The 15,908-nt window shown below is 36.6% G+C and overlaps 1 protein-coding gene and 1 long non-coding RNA gene across 2 annotated transcripts in view; one reads left to right on the forward strand and one right to left on the reverse strand.

Moving 5' to 3' along the window:
* Positions 1-1,915: 1,915 nt before the first annotated feature.
* On the reverse strand, positions 1,916-3,725 carry LOC105749746. The gene is made up of 3 exons (XR_001120688.3): positions 3,676-3,725; positions 2,720-3,049; positions 1,916-2,385 (listed from the first exon to the last, which is right to left on the reverse strand). It is a non-coding gene; the product is annotated as an uncharacterized LOC105749746 (long non-coding RNA).
* Positions 3,726-3,811: 86 nt separating this feature from the next.
* The window catches only part of NUP153 (nucleoporin 153), a 72,931-nt gene continuing 60,834 nt past the window's right edge, over positions 3,812-15,908 (forward strand). Inside the window, exon 1 of the mRNA XM_031946807.1 lies at positions 3,812-4,418. Coding sequence (XP_031802667.1) covers positions 4,299-4,418 — 120 coding nt within the window. The 5' untranslated portion in view covers positions 3,812-4,298. The remainder of the gene's footprint in view (positions 4,419-15,908) is intronic.

A 15,908-nucleotide genomic window follows, 5' to 3' on the forward strand; every position in this document is an offset into this window, starting at 1 on the left:
TTCTCTGACTCCCCTTTAATTCTAGTACCTTTCCTCCATAGATCATATAGTTTGCTTGTATTTATTATCTTTCCATTAGATGGTGAATTCCTTGAGGATAGGAATTGTCTTTAAATATATTAAAGTATATGTTAAATACTATATATATATATATATATATATATATATATATATACACATATTTATACAGTTATCTTGCTGCACAAGAAAAATCGGATTTAGAAAGAAGGTAAAAATAACCTGAGAAGAAAAACAAAAATGCAAGCAAAAAATAACAGAAAGAGTGAAAATGCTATGTTGTGGTCCACACTCATTTCCCAGTATTCTTTAACTGGGTGTAGCTGGTTCTGTTCATTATTGATCAATTGGAACTGATTTGGATCCTCTCATTGTGGAAGATAGTCACTTCCATCAGAATTGATCCTCATGTAGTATTGTTGAAGTGTATAATGATCTCCTGGTTCTGCTTATGTCACTTAGCATCAGTTCATGTCAGTCTCTCCAAGCCTCTCTGTATTCATCCTGCTGGCCATTTCTTACAGAACAATAATATTCCATAACTGTCACATGCCACAATTTACTCAGCCATTCTCCAAATGATGGGCTTTTATTCAATTTCCAGTTTCTAGCCACTATGAAAAGGGCTGCCACAAACATTTTTGCACATATGGGTCTCTTTCCCTTCTTTAATATCTCTTTGGGATATAAGCCCAGCAGTAACACTGCTGGATCAAAGGATATGCACAGTTTGATAACTTTTTGAGATAAATTTTGAATTTCAAAAAAAAAAAAAATCCATGGAAATAGTTTTCTCTCTTGTTATGTAAGTACCTATCTAATATCCTCAGTTTTGCCTATTGGCCCAGAAAGTCCAAACTATTTACTATGTAGCCTTTTATAAAACAAAATTTGCTGACTCTTGTAATAGGTTAGAGACAGTTCTTTATATTAAACAAAACCAAAGAAAATAACCTGATATTATCACATCCTTATTATATGACAGCTTCAGTGGAGGATCCCTTTCTGCTACCACTTGAGTAGTTTATTCCCTATCTTAGCTTGCACTATATTAAGGGATCCTATGCAAGATATTTTGGGGCTGAATCTTCCCAATATCTGTATATTTGAATCTTTTCTCATTGGGGTTTGGGAGGAGGCATTTTTTCAAGGCCTCAAGTTCTGAGTTGGAACTCCTAACATTTCCCCATAGAAACAATGTTACAAACTGTGGTCAAATTCCCAGACCACATCCACAAAAGACCATTTAGCTGACAGTGTAACTGGATACTATTTAAATAAAATACAATTCCATTTCCTTCCACTGTCATGTTATTTTAATATTAAATAGAAATAGAACATCTGCCTGCAAATTATTAATTATGCCACATTACACTAAAAATTAAATAAATGGATTTCCCTTTAGTTATAAATTTCATCTCCAAAATGATCACAATTTTTTAGAGAAAGAAAAAAGACGGCATCATTAAGGATAATTCTTTATAACACAAATTTTCACTGAAGACAGTCTCCAATTTACCAACATTGTATTCCAGGAGTCTGTTAATCACTTTTTGCTGCAAAGAATTCAGTACCAGATCAGCTCCCCCAAAACCTATTTGAATCATAATGTTGCAGGTATTATTTCATAGAAAATTGTTTTCAAAACAATAATTGTTTTCTTTCACTATGCCACAAATTTTACCTCTCTTTGCCTTTGTCTTTTATTGACAAAGAAAAAACAAAGACTGAAAGATATTATTATCTCTAAAATTTTTTTGTGTGTTAACTTCAAGAAATAGTATTAAGGAAATTCATTGGTTCAGGAAGTAAATTTTCTGAGGTTTTCAAATCACATTTAATTCATATTTCACTTAAAAATTTCTGTATTGCTCTATTAAAAAACACAAAAACAAAACTTTGCATAAGAGCAGCCTTCTAAAAAAAAGATTAAAAAAATCTTGCTACTTCAAAAACTGGATTTCTCTTCACCTTGAAATAATTAAATAAATTTGATTTACAAATGCAATTGCCTAATATTTAAGATGTTTAGAGTAGGAATTTTGATGTGTGATAAAGATGCGGAAAAAGGTAGGCTTGAATTTGATAGAATGTCAGTAATGGGGATGGGTAGAATAAACCAGGATGGGGATATAAATAAATGTTTTAACTGCTTGAGGGTACTGCGTACATACATCTTAGAGAGAAGGATACAAAAAAAAAAAAAAAGTCTGCAGGAGAGCACTAAGAACAAACAATAGTGAATACACTTTTATTAAATTTTATCTAGCTTTCGAGGTTCCACGTGTGAACCCTCCTCTTCTGGTATGGATGCAGATGCTATTTTAGCTTGCCTGGTTTTGTAGATCAATGTTAAATCGGGTAAGCCTGTAAATGTAAAAGTTGGTTACATACTGAATCACTAAGAAGCGCTTACAGATTTAAGTTGACCTCCAGTAATAAAAAGTCCGACTGCCTATCCATCCTGCAATAAAATAAGTTAGTTGTCAACTATTAATAAATATCCAAAGTAAAATGCGAAAGTGATCTTGGTGAAGACCATTAGTTATCAAGATGTAAGAGACCATCTAGTGTCAGGAACCAACACCCCCTCCTTTAACAATCTTTGTTCAGGTGGCCTTCTCCCCTCCCCAAAGGCAACTGCACTCTTAGTTAAATATTTCAATGAATTGATTAGATCCTGCGGACGTGATAAACACACCTGTTTGAAGAAGAATGCTTCAGAGCACAATGATCCGAGGGGTCCCAGGAAGAACATTAACCACAGAGCACAATGATCCAAGGGGTCCTAGGAAGAACGTTAACTACAAGGACCATGTGAACTTTGACACAGAGCATAATGGTCTCACGTAGCAGTATAGCATAAAAACAACACCCATCGCATGAATAAAGCTGAGCCGTGACAAAATTTGCTCGGTCTCCCTCCTCTTTCTCGCCCGTTTCTCTTTCAGGCTGGGTCCCCCTCGATTCCCGGAATAACTGAGTCCCGCTGGACGGGACAATCTAGTACAAGGGTATTTAAGTCGGAAAACTAAAAAAAAAATAAAATAAATTTTTTTTGATAACTATAATTCAATATAAATCGTAACCTTTATACTTTTTTATACTTTAAAAATTGCGCCTAGGAACGATTCCTAGGCCCGTTAGAATACCAAAGGAGTCCAAAACACCAAAAAATAAAAATCAGTCTTAAACCAAAACCCCGCTCTGGTCTCATGCATTCCCCTCATTTTCTAAGGGAGGCCAGAACCAGACTAGGGAGCATCAGAGGCCGGCTTGACACTGCAACCTCGGGTTTGCTTCCTTTCACTACCCCCCTCCCCCACCCCCCTTTGAGCCACAAGTCTGGCTAGAAGCGGGGGGCTGCGGGCGGTAACGGGACGGGGAAGTCCGCGCCTTTGTTCCCCAGGGAGCAAAGAGCGCAGAAGGGGGAGGCTGGGAGGGAGAGAGACAGGACTCTAAAAGCACGTGCGCGCCACTGCTGAGTCGCAGCCACATGGAGAAGGTACAGGAAGGTGGCGCTTTATTTTGTCCCAATTAAGTCCAACCTCCTTCCCTCCCCCTCCCAAACTCAGCGTTCTAAGGCCGAACTCTATTTCCCGTCAGTCTTGCGCGGGGCGCGGGCTGGTTCAACCTTCTTTCCCCCTCCTCACTCACCCCGCCCCTCGGGGTTGGACGCGGATCGATGATGCGCCTCGCCTGGCGCGTTGAGGGGCAGCGTGGATGCTACGGTGATCATGACATGTGCGGAGGTGTGTGTGAGGAGGCGGGCGGGCAGGGCGGACGCCAGGCGCGGGGGGGGAGGGGCGGGCGGGAGGCGCAGGCAGCAGCGGCTGAGGCGGCGGGAGCAGCGGAAGGATCACCGCCCGGCGGTCGCGTTAGGCCCTAGCGGCGCCGGGAGCTGCGCGAGACTCGGGAGCCCGCGCGCGCGCCGGCTTCCCCCCGGAGATCTCCATAGAGACCGTGACACGCACAGAGGCGGGTGCCCGCGGGCGGGCAGGCGGGCGGGCTGCGGGGCCCGGAGCAGGCGCCGCCGCCCCTTCTCCTCCTCCTCCCTCCTCCTTCCGCGCGCTCCCTCTCTCTCTCCCCCCTCGCCGGCCGGGCCTCGCGCTCCCTCTGGTGCCCGTGCCCCCGCGAGCGGGCCGGGCGGGCTCTTGGGCCGGGGCCGGGGGGTGGGGGGGCCGCTGAGGCCGCCGCCGCCGCCGCCGCCTCTCCCGCCCCTCCCCGCCCTCCCTCCTTCCCTTCCCCGCCCCGGAGCGGGAAGCGGCCGAGGCTCCGCCATGGCCTCGGGAGCTGGAGGAGGGGGCGGCGGCGGCAAGATCCGGACGCGGCGCTGCCACCAGGGCCCAACCAAGCCCTACCCGCGGGGACGGCAGCAGCAGCAGCAGCAGCAGCAGCAGGTAAGGACGGGGTTCGGGGCAGGCCGGGCCTGGGCCGCACGGCGGCCGCGGCCTAGCCGAGCTCGGGGCTGGGGCCAGGGGCCATCGATTCCCACGTTGAGCTTCCCCAGCTTTACCCTGCCACCACCCAAACCGCTGGGCCCCCCCATCGCCCTGAACCACACACTGACCCCACCAACGCCATCCCCGCAACATTCTTCCTCCACTCCCCCTCGCCACTCCGCGCCCGCCTCCTCACACACACCTCCGCACATGTCATGATCACCGTAGCATCCACGCTGCCCCTCAACGCACATCCATTGTGTTCCCCCTCCCCCCCCCACCGTGCTCCCCTCTTTCCGGTTTTCACACCAGGCACCCCCTACTGTTTTCTCCTCTTCCCCTGGACGCTTGTCTTCCCCAATACCCTTCCTCCCCCCTTTTTCCCTGTATACCCTCTCCACTAGGACATTTCTGTCTTGTGCTACACACACACACACACACTCCCGCTGTGGCTCCCATTCCCCAATACGCTTCTGATTTCCTCTATTATGCCCTCCTCCACCATCACACAATACACACCCACTGTTCCCCATTATTTTCCACGACACTTCAATCATTTCTGACTTCATCCACCAAAGACACTTCCTACTGTGCCCCCATCTTCCCCAACAACACGCATAATTCTTCTCTTAACGCGTATTATCTCCTCTCAATTATACTCCTCTTTTTACTTAATCACCTATTCCCTCAACTTTGTCCTCAGAAGAACAGTTGTCTTCCCCAGAACACCATACTTGTAGCCTCATCTTCCTCAACACCCACCCAAATAGATGCAAAATATCCTCAGCATAGCATGCCCACTAGGTCCCCCATCTTCCCCAACACATCTGTCTTCCTCACATATCTAGCTTCACCCAACATATTTCCAAACCCATCTACTTTCCCTTATACACCTATTTTTTCCTTAAAACACATTTTACCCACACATATATTCACTCATATTCCTAGTTTACTGATTCCCTGCACATTACATCTTTTTAGACACTACACACTCATTTTCCCATACACACCTGTATCCCTTCACACATGCCCACCCACATCTTCCACTTCACACATGGCTCTTTCCTTACATCCCTACTTATGTCTACCCCTACACATATGCACACCTTCCCTCACATCTGCATGAGTGCCCACACATATACATCTACACCCACACAAGGCATGTATGGGGACCTCTAGAGCCAGGGATGGGATGAGCTCAGCAGGCTAGTGATGAAATGCATATATTACAGCTATGCCAGTCACTTTTTCTCCAGATATGGATCTAAGTCTGGTGTTTTCTGGGTGAATAAAAGAATAGAGGTTGTATTTCCAGACTTTGCTTTTATTTTTTGAGTAAAGGGAAAATGAGGGAAGTGGGTGGGATGTTTGTAGAAAGGGACAAATAGTAAGGTGGGAAGTTATCTCAGGCTAATTATGTCTTTTGTCTTCCTGGAATAGAGAGGGACTTGTAGGAAAGGATTGAATACATTTGGTGAGAGGATGGCCCTTTTTCTAGCCCCACATTTCTTGGGAGTGATGGTTTTGTTTTATATGTTGGTTTTCTTTGCATTTCTGTCCCCATTCTTTTAAAAGTCCAGCTTGGATTGCACCAGAACTATGGTCCACGTGGATTACCTTCTGGGGGAAAGGTTGTAGTCACACTGGGTGAATTTTGAAAATCCCTCTTTTCTTATGTGTCCCATATGGGTTGACCTTTATTCTGTCTTTATGGTTTTTTGGGGGATTGGGGGGGTGGAATTGGATTTGGCAATTCTCCAAAGGTGATCAGGACATGTGGTTTTAATTTCCGGTACTCAGATTTTCATTTTGTTGAGGATATTCTAGAAACTTGGTTACTTTGCATGTGTGTGTTTGTTTTTTAGAGAACAAATAATATAACCACTATATATACAGTTGCCAATATTAGGCAACCTTTATAAAAGAAGATATTAAGGTAGCTAAGCTATTTTAAGAAATGACAGCTAGTTGATCCATAAAGAGTTACAAGATAAAATTCCTTTTTTTTTTTAGTCTGAGATGAAGTTAATTAACTTGATTTAGTAAATAAGCTATTATTAATATATTAGTGAGTTAACAATCTTTTTGCTACATTTGGTAGCAATACCTACCATTTAAATGATGTGAACATTGTATTAGATCGCCTCATTCCAGATAATAAAAATCATTGATATTTATAGAGTGCTTTAAAGTTTTCAAAGAAATTTACATACAGTATTCATTATGAGTCTCTTAGGAAAGTACCAGAAGATGTTACATTTGATTGAAAAAAAAAGGAAAACATTTTAGAGAGGAGAAAATTGAAGTTCAGAGGTTGTGACTTAACTCCATCTAAGTTCACTACTGTATGCTATTTTTCTCAAATGATTTGGAATATTAAACCCCTATTTAATAATATCATTTCTTATGATTGGAAAAATTATAGATTATTTTCCTCAACACAGGTTTGAAGAAATGAAAAATTGGGGGTATTACTAAATAGAATTTCTATTTCTAATTATCATTGCTTCTTTTTTATTAAATATTCACAGGTCTTGGAATTCTTCTTAATCTCTAGTTTTTTCCCTTCAGGCATTTACAGAAAATGCTTGATTCCCAAATATCTTTTGGAAAACCAATTTGCTTGGCCTCTTAACTCACAGTATAAGTATAGACAAATCATTGAAATTGAGCTTGTCTCCTTTTTTGTAGACTAGGAAGGGGAATTACTGTGTTTTGATCAGAATGACTGTTGGGTGAACAAAATAAAGATATGGGATTGAGAAAAATGATATGTAGACGAATAAAATTCATTAATTTGAATTAATGTTAATCAGACTGTTTTAGGCAAGAAATGATGCTATTGTGATATCAATCTCAGATAGAAATAGAGACCACTAACTTCTTCATAAGGAACCCTGAGGTTTATATCCTGATTTAGAACATCAAATATATTTATAGAGGTTTAAAAATTGAAACATACTAAAATTACATAGGAATTATATTTTAATTTGAGTGTTGTGGGCCTTGTGTTTGACATAGCCTCTACTGTACAATACCCAAGGCAAAGATTTTTTAATAGTAAGTTTTGTCTTAAAATTGAAAAATCCAAACACGTTTATAGATTTATAAGATTCCAGAATTTGTGATTGTATAATGCCATTACTCAATTTTGTTATTTACTTTTTTGGGGGGGAGGGGGTGAGGCAATTGGGATTAAGTGACTTGCCCAGGAGCACACAGGTAGGAAATGTTAAGTGTCTGAGATCACATTTGAATTCAGGGCTGGTGCTCTATCTATTTTGACACTTAATTGCCCCTATTTACTATTTGTTAAAAGAGAAGGTCATGTTCTTTTATTCTGACCAAAAAAACCTACCAATGTACCAACATACATACATTGTACCAAATCTGAGTTTTGTTGCTCTTCAATGTTTTTCTTTTCCATAGTTGTCAGTGAATATATTGACTTGGGGATTAGGGAGGATGCTTTGTTTTATATCATTTCATATGTCTTTGATTTTGTGTATTTGTCATAATGATATTCTAATATATTCATAAACACTTTATTTGGTCAGTCCCCAGTTGTTAGACAGGTTTCTAATTTTTGTTATAAATAGTGCTTGCTGCTCTTAATATTTTAATCCAAATAAAACATCTTTTCTTTCACTAACCTAACCCTTAAGATAATATCTACTAATTGAATTGTTGAGTCAAAAACCTTATGTTAAGGACATGTCAATAAAAATCATAACTCGTGGGATTTCAGGACCATAACATGTAACAAACTGTCCTAAAATAGATTAATTTAGAAAGTATATAGCCTTTTTGAAGAGTTATAGATTATAGGTTTAGCCAGAAGGGGCAATTAGAGGCCATCTAGTCTAACCCTTCATTTTACAAAGTAGAAAATAGCTCTAGAGCAGTTTAGTGAATTGTTAAAAGGTCACATAGGCAGTAAGTGGCAAACCAAGTTTTGTGATACCAGATCAAGTACTCTTTCTACTGCACCAAACGACATCATTTTGAAATAAAGATTTTGATTATGAAATTAGTGTTGTATAAAGTAAAAGCTTGTAACCATTAACTAACAAAATGTGTGTATGTAATTAAATGATTTGTTATATAAAATCTTCTATGCATCCTCTTCTTCTCCCACCACTTCATTTTTTTGAATATAGAGGTAATCTGAGTTTATGGAAAGAAACCTGGAGTTAGAATCAAGACCTGTATTCACATCCTACAGAAGTCACTTAATAGCTCTACACAGACCCAAGTTACTTAACTGAGTGATTTCTTTTTTATGTCCTCATTTGTAAAAATGTTAATTTGTCTATCTACCTTTCAGAAATTGTTTGGGGATGGAATGTGACCATACATGCATGCATACATGTTTTCTAAAAGGCAGTATGTTAGCCAGCTTTACAGTTAGAAGAAAATATATAGTTGCTTAGTATTAAAATTTAGATATTCCTAACCAAAAACTCAGAGAGCAGAAAATGAACCATGAAGAAGTTAGTTTCCCCATCTCTTTTAAATTATTTGATACTAGTAAGTATTACTTTAAATAGATGCTGAATATTGATTGAAGAAAGGTCATATGTATGTTGATGAGGATTTTACCTTTAAATGAATGTCAGTTTTACCCTAAATAGAACACCTGAAGATATTCTTTAGCTTCTTTCTTTGGTCTCTGTTGGAATTTTTCAGATGTGTGAACTACCTGCACTGTTCTTTTAGGGCCAGCAACTGTGAATGTGTGGCAGCTGCTGCTGAGTCATCATGAATAGCAAGATGCTTCATGACATAGCATGATTTGTGGAATTTTTTACTCATAAGACTTAGGAATTTGGGAGTTCTAGGCTAATGTGGGAAGTTAATATATTGAGGGGAATTCAGTCCCATTAAAAGATATTTGTTACTTATTTTCAACTATGCTATTAGTTTAGCCCAATGAATTTCATTCTTATGTTCAGTAGGCACAGCCCAACTATTGTAGAGACATTTTTAATGTGCTTGTTGTAATTTTCTGTCTTTAAATTAAGTGAGAACTTCAGCCTCTTGCCTAGCCCTACATATAGACCTTTTTCAGTTTGGTGTTTTCTCCACTGCATTTATATTGTTGTTATTAATTCTGTCTTTTGATTAAACTGAAATTCCCAATGATTGTCTTGGTTTGTTCATGAGTGGGACAAAGTAACTCACACTTTAGAAGCAAAGGTAAACAGTGACCTGGATGCAAGTTGGTAAACACTTTACTACTACTGACTTTTGACCATTTACACATAAAAGGTGATAGTGTTTTTTATTCCAGAAGTTCTTGGTGACTTGTGTGGTTCTTTTCCATTTTCCAAGGTCCTTTTGGTACAAACTACCAGGCTCCAAAGGATCCAAACACCAGAATAGTTATCTCTGGATGTCAGGATACCAAACTATTTGATGATAGCTCCAGTATTTGATTTCATTTTATTGTTGCTCTGTTGATGCAGATAGATCTCAGTTCAGTTATACCTACCCATTCTGTATTAAATAAATACCCATAAATACTTTTCAGGAATGGGAAAAAGTATCTTCTTTAAGTTCTTTTGACATTACTTGGATACCTATGCAACATCTCTGCTGTTTGTAAAAACTATTCATAGGTTTTCTAAAAGCTGTTTCCTAAAGACCAGTGTAAATGTGAATTGCAAACCAGAGCCCCTAAGGAACATGGGGGAGGACCTTATTCATGATAAAGGGTAAAATTTGAATTATTGCCATTCCTGTGGAGTGTTTCAAAAGTCTCATACAACTGCTTTTGAGACTTTTTGTTCTGAAAGTCTTTTCCTTCCCATATTTTGTGATTCTAGGATCCCACATATCTCCCTAAAAAAACTAAGCAGTTAAGATGGCAGAATCTCCAAGGGTGGGTGGGTTATTATTCTTGTGAAATCATGTATCTAAAACATTTGATATAGCATCTATAAATACTAATTGATAAATATTATTTTTTCAGTTCCTTCTCCAAAGTGAAAAGTTAAGTTGTTTTTTAAAAGCAATACAGTATACAAGGTGGTGCAGTGGATAGAGCACCAGCCCTGAAGTCAGGAAGACCCAAGTTCAAAGCTGGCCTCAGACACTTAACACTTCCTAGCTGTGTGACCCTGGGCAAGTCCCTTGACACCAATTGCTTCAGCAAAAAAAAAAAAAAAAAAAAAAAAAAGCAATATAGTAAGAATTGAGAAAACCAAAACTTTTTAGTTCTTACTAAGACAACCCAATGTTCTTCTCATTGAAATAATATCTTAAATTCTAGTTTTCATTTTCTTGGATGCTACTGGTTCCTTGGGCAAGAATTGGTTTATCTATATTACCTACACCTAGTACCATGACTCATGAATAGGTGTCCAGTAATTAATTAGTTGAATTGGTATCAGTGCTTACTGAGGGATAAATTAGAAGAGGTTGACATAAAATTGAACTGTTTCTTAGCATTTAAACTACCTCTGGCCAAATTTGTTTTCTGAGAAGGAAAGAAAAGAAGATGCTGTTGAACAGGTGAAATTTTTGGATTATTTTCTAAATATTAATTTGAGTTAGTTGTGTGTTCCGATTTCAGGGGTTGTGTTGGAGTTTAAAGTGGAGGATTCCAAAGCAACTCTTCCACTTAACAAATTCTATTCTAGGTTGGGAGTTTTTAAATATATCATACATCCATCTTTAGCTGACTCCGTTCCTTCGTTCAAGCTAGAACAATTAGATTATAATCTAGTGTTTCTGTTGTTAGAATACTAATGTACTTAATTTTGTGAGAGCTAATCATGAGCCCCAGGAGGATGATTGATTTTTTTTTTTTTTGGAGGGGAGAGTGGAAATCATAGCAATTCTTGGAAATTATCTCTTTCTAGAAAGGTTGCTGTGAAGGGTCCACACTAATGAAATTATAGATCCTTCAAATATATGTTACATATACATTGCAATGTCTGGGTGAAACTCAAAACAGTTAAATTAGCAAAAATACCAATACAAATAGTATTCTGAAAACGAACATGACTGTTTAAAAATGGAAAGGTGTGTATGTATATAACATGTAAACATTTTAAATTAGAAATGCTAAACAAGTTAGCATGAAGTGGGGAATTCTGATTATTTAGTGTTTCTTTTAGAATTTGCTTTTAAAAATTTTACTAATACCTTAAAGGTTTTAGAACTAAATTGGCCTTTTCTTATATAAATGTAAATGTTGAGAACATGTTCAAGCTCTAGTTTTTTAATGCTTGTGATAAATGTGAGGGAAGACAGACTGTAGGGAAGAAAAGGATATGATTAAAAATTCTTGGCATAAGGAGACCTTCAAAAAAAGATAACCTGGATGGAAGAGAAGGGGAGATTTATTTGAAGTGTAGAAGATAGTGAGAAGAGAAGGCTCAGAAAGGTCTGAGAGGAAACAAAGGAAGCAGGTAGAGTCTATGTGCCTAGAGAACAAAGGCAGTAAGATGACTGGAAAGAAATTAGAGCAGCATTGAAGTCCAGGGCATACTGCCCCAGAACCGTAAGATGAAACTAGTATTTGATATGACAGATTGCCTGAATAAATGAAATTATTTGAAAAAAGAAATTTTGCACCCAAAAGGATGCCATTTAGTGTAGATTAAATCAAAGAAAAGGGAACATGATGGTTTTCTTAAGTAGGAGGAAGCCAAGTGGAGAGAACTGATGGTGAACAGAGTAAGCTTTGTATTTAAATATTGGAGAATCTGAAAATAGTATCAATTACACCCAGGTTGTAAATTAGAAAGCAATTTAGAGGAAACTTTTATTTTTCATTTCTTATTCTTAAAAGTTGATATTAGTCTTAAAAATATAAAGTACAAACAGAAGTAGAACATAGATTAGGGAGTTTCTATTTTATTTGTTTTTAAATTGTTATTAGTTACTTTTAAAATTCATTGTTTAATTTTTCAAGTAATAAGTATTTTTCCCCTTAATTTGTCTCTCCTACTCTTTACGCTCCAGTTAGGCAGTTTAAAACAAAACAAAACAAAATACTCCTCCGACAATTCTCTCAATACATATCTGTGTTTTTAACAAAGCATTCCCACATTAACTATCTGACAGTCTTTCTTAAAGTTAAATGACTTTATTTTTAAATAGTTACCAATTTATTTTTATTAAATAATACCAAGAAAAGGACCTAAATACTGGCATTTTTGTGGAAAGATTATTCCATTCCTAGAATATATGCTGATAAATATTTTAATTTTCATTGGGAATCTCTAAGAAGTTCTGAAATATTTAAAACTTTTGACAATTTAGGTGTGCTTTGTAAATCACTGGCATTTAAATAAAATTATTAAATGTTTATATAGTAAAAATGAAAACATTTCAGTGATATTATACTTCATATTAGTCACCAGCAAATCTTAAGGAAATTAAATTATTCATGTGTTCCTTTTTAAGAAATAAATTGATCATTATTTCCAATTCCTCAAGGTGCTCTTTTTCTTTGATATGGTACTTTGTCATTACTTGTCTTATGCAATTGTTTTTATTTTATAATATATAGTGTAGCTATTTGTATATCTAGCTTATATCCTACTTAAGATTTTAAACTCCTTGAAGATACCATTTTTGTTTTGTTCATGTGTATCCCTGGCACCAAGCTGTGATTTTATTTTGGTAGGTACTTAATACTTGTTGAATGATTGTTTCTGACTGGTATAGAACAGAAAACATTGAATTTGGAATGAGAATATAGACATTTCCTAGTTATGTGACAATGGACATAATGCCTTGCATGTGTATTAGTGTATCTCAATTTTTATAAGGAAAGTATTTATAAATCTAAAAGCATTATGTGAATGTAAACCATATGTTACTTAACAGTCAATTCATAAGCATTTATAATTGGTCTCTTTCTCCACATGCATCAAGCATAAAGGTCTGTAGATTACAGATTGAGGAAATGTTTAATTTTTAACACTATTTAAGAACTGGCATTTAAGTTTGTAAAGTAATTTACTAGTCTCCTTTGAACAGAAGTTTTGTGAAGCAGGTACAATGCATGATATTCTCATTTTATAAATAAGAAAATTGAGGCTTATGTGAAGAGACTTTGCATATATAACTACATAGTTGAGAATTTTAAAGAGCAAGATTTGAACTGAGGTTTCCCTATTCCAAATCTAGCATTATAGCCATTCTACTATATGATACTAGTATCCTATACTTAAAAATCTTGAACTTTTGGGCAGAATTTGTGAAGCTAATAGTTCACTTGGGGTGTTCAATCTACTTACTTGTTCTCCCATAGATGAAAGCTAGTAAGTTTTCATAAACATTTGTTCGTCTATATTTCCAACTGAATGATTCTGTTAGCTTTTTGAAGGAAAACAGTCCATCATCACTTGAAGCAAATGGATTTTTGAACTTTTAAAATCTTAATTCCTAATTATGACTAATGTCATAGTGTAATTATCTAATGTGAGCTTTCCTTTAAATTATATATTTAAGTATTTTATTTAAATATTATATATTTTAAGTATTTTATTTTTGCCAATTATATATAAAAACAATTTTAACATTAATTTTTAAAAATTATTATAGCTTTTTATTTACAAAATATTTGCATGGGTAATTTTTCAGCATTGACAATTGCAAAGCCTTTTGTTCCAATTTTTCCCCTCCTCTCCACCCCCGCCGCCCTCAGTTTGCAGGTTGACCAATACATGTTAAATATGTTAAAGTATATTAACATAAATTTTTAAAATTTTTGAATTTCAACTTTTAATTGTTAATTAAATTAATTAATTAATTTTAACTTTTCCTTCTGTGTTAGTCATGTTGTGAAAGGAGACATTCCAAAAAAAAGCTCCCAAACAAACCCTAAAAAATCCCCCAACAATAAAAATAAAGTGAAAAATAGTATCCTACAGTCTGCATCCAGACTCCATCACTTCTTCCTCTGAATATGTATAGCATTTTTCATGAGTCCTTTGGAATTGTCTTAGATCATTGTATTGCTGAAAATAGCTAAGTCGTTCACTGTTAATCATTGTATAATATCAATGTTGTGTACAGTGTTTTGGTTCTGCTTTCTTCACTTAGTATTAGTTTGTGTAAGTCTTTCCAGGATTTTCTGAAATCAACCTGATCATCATTTCTTCTTTTTTTTTTTTTTTTTTTTAATTTTAATAGTATTTTTTTTCTTAATACATGCAAAGATAGTTTTCAACATTCACCTTTACAAAACTTTGTGTTTCAAATTTTTCTCCATTCCTTCCCCTTCCCAAGACGGCAAACAATCCAATATGGTTTAAATACGATCAATTTTTCTAAATTTATTTCCATATTCATCATGGTGTGCAAGAAAAATTGGATCAAAACACAAGAAAGAAAGAAAAAAACAAGCAAGCAACAACAACAAAAGATGAAAATATATGTTTCAATCCATATTCAGTCTTCATGGTACTCTGTCTGAATGTGTATGGCTCTTTCCATAACAAGTCCATTGGAATTGCCTTGATTCATCTCATTGTTGAAAAGAGCCAAGTCCATCACAGTTGATCACCATATAATCTTGTAACTCTGTCTTGGTTCTGTTCACTTTACTTAACATCATTTCATGTAAGTCTTTTCAGGCTTTTCTGACATTCTACTCATTCTTTCTTACAGAATAATATTACATCCACATACTATAACTTATTCAGCCATTCTCCAACTGATTCCTACTACAAAAAGAACTGATAGAAATATTTTTGTACATGTGTCTTTTCCCCACTTTTATGATTCTTTTTGGGGGTACAGATACAATAAAGACTGATGGATTAAAGAGTATGCACAGTTTGATAGTTCCAAATTGCTCTTTAGAAGGGTTGGATTATTTTACAACTCCACCAGCAATGTATCCCAGTTTCTCTACATCCTCTACAACATTTATCATTATATTTTTCTGTCATCTTAGCCGATCTGAGAAGTATGAAGTGGTACCTCAGAGTTATCTTAATTTGCATTTCTCTGATCAATAATGATTTAGAGCATTTTTTCATATGACTAGAAATGGTCTTAATTTCTTCATCTGAAAATTGTTCATATTCTTTGACCATTTACAATTGGAGAATTAATTATATCCTTAATAATTTACTCAAATATATATATATATATGAGAAATGAGGCCTATATTAGAAATACTTCCTATAAAAATGGTTCTCTGACTTTCTGCTTTCCTTCTGATCTTGATTATGCTGGTTTTGTTTGTGCAAAACCTTTTAAATCTAATATGATCAAAATTATCCATTTTACATTTAGTAATGCTCTCTGTTTCTTTGGCATAAAGTTTTTCCTTCGTGTAAACTATTTTCTGACACGTAAACTATTCCTTGCTCTCCTAGTTTGTTTATGTTATCACCCTTTAATTTCTTTGATATTCTTTGCCTTTTGTTCTTTTAGATGAATTTTATTATTATATTTTCTTTCTCCATAAAATAATTT

Source organism: Sarcophilus harrisii, chromosome 1 (genome assembly GCF_902635505.1).
Source record: "Sarcophilus harrisii chromosome 1, mSarHar1.11, whole genome shotgun sequence".
Classification (NCBI taxonomy): Eukaryota; Metazoa; Chordata; class Mammalia; order Dasyuromorphia; family Dasyuridae; genus Sarcophilus; species Sarcophilus harrisii.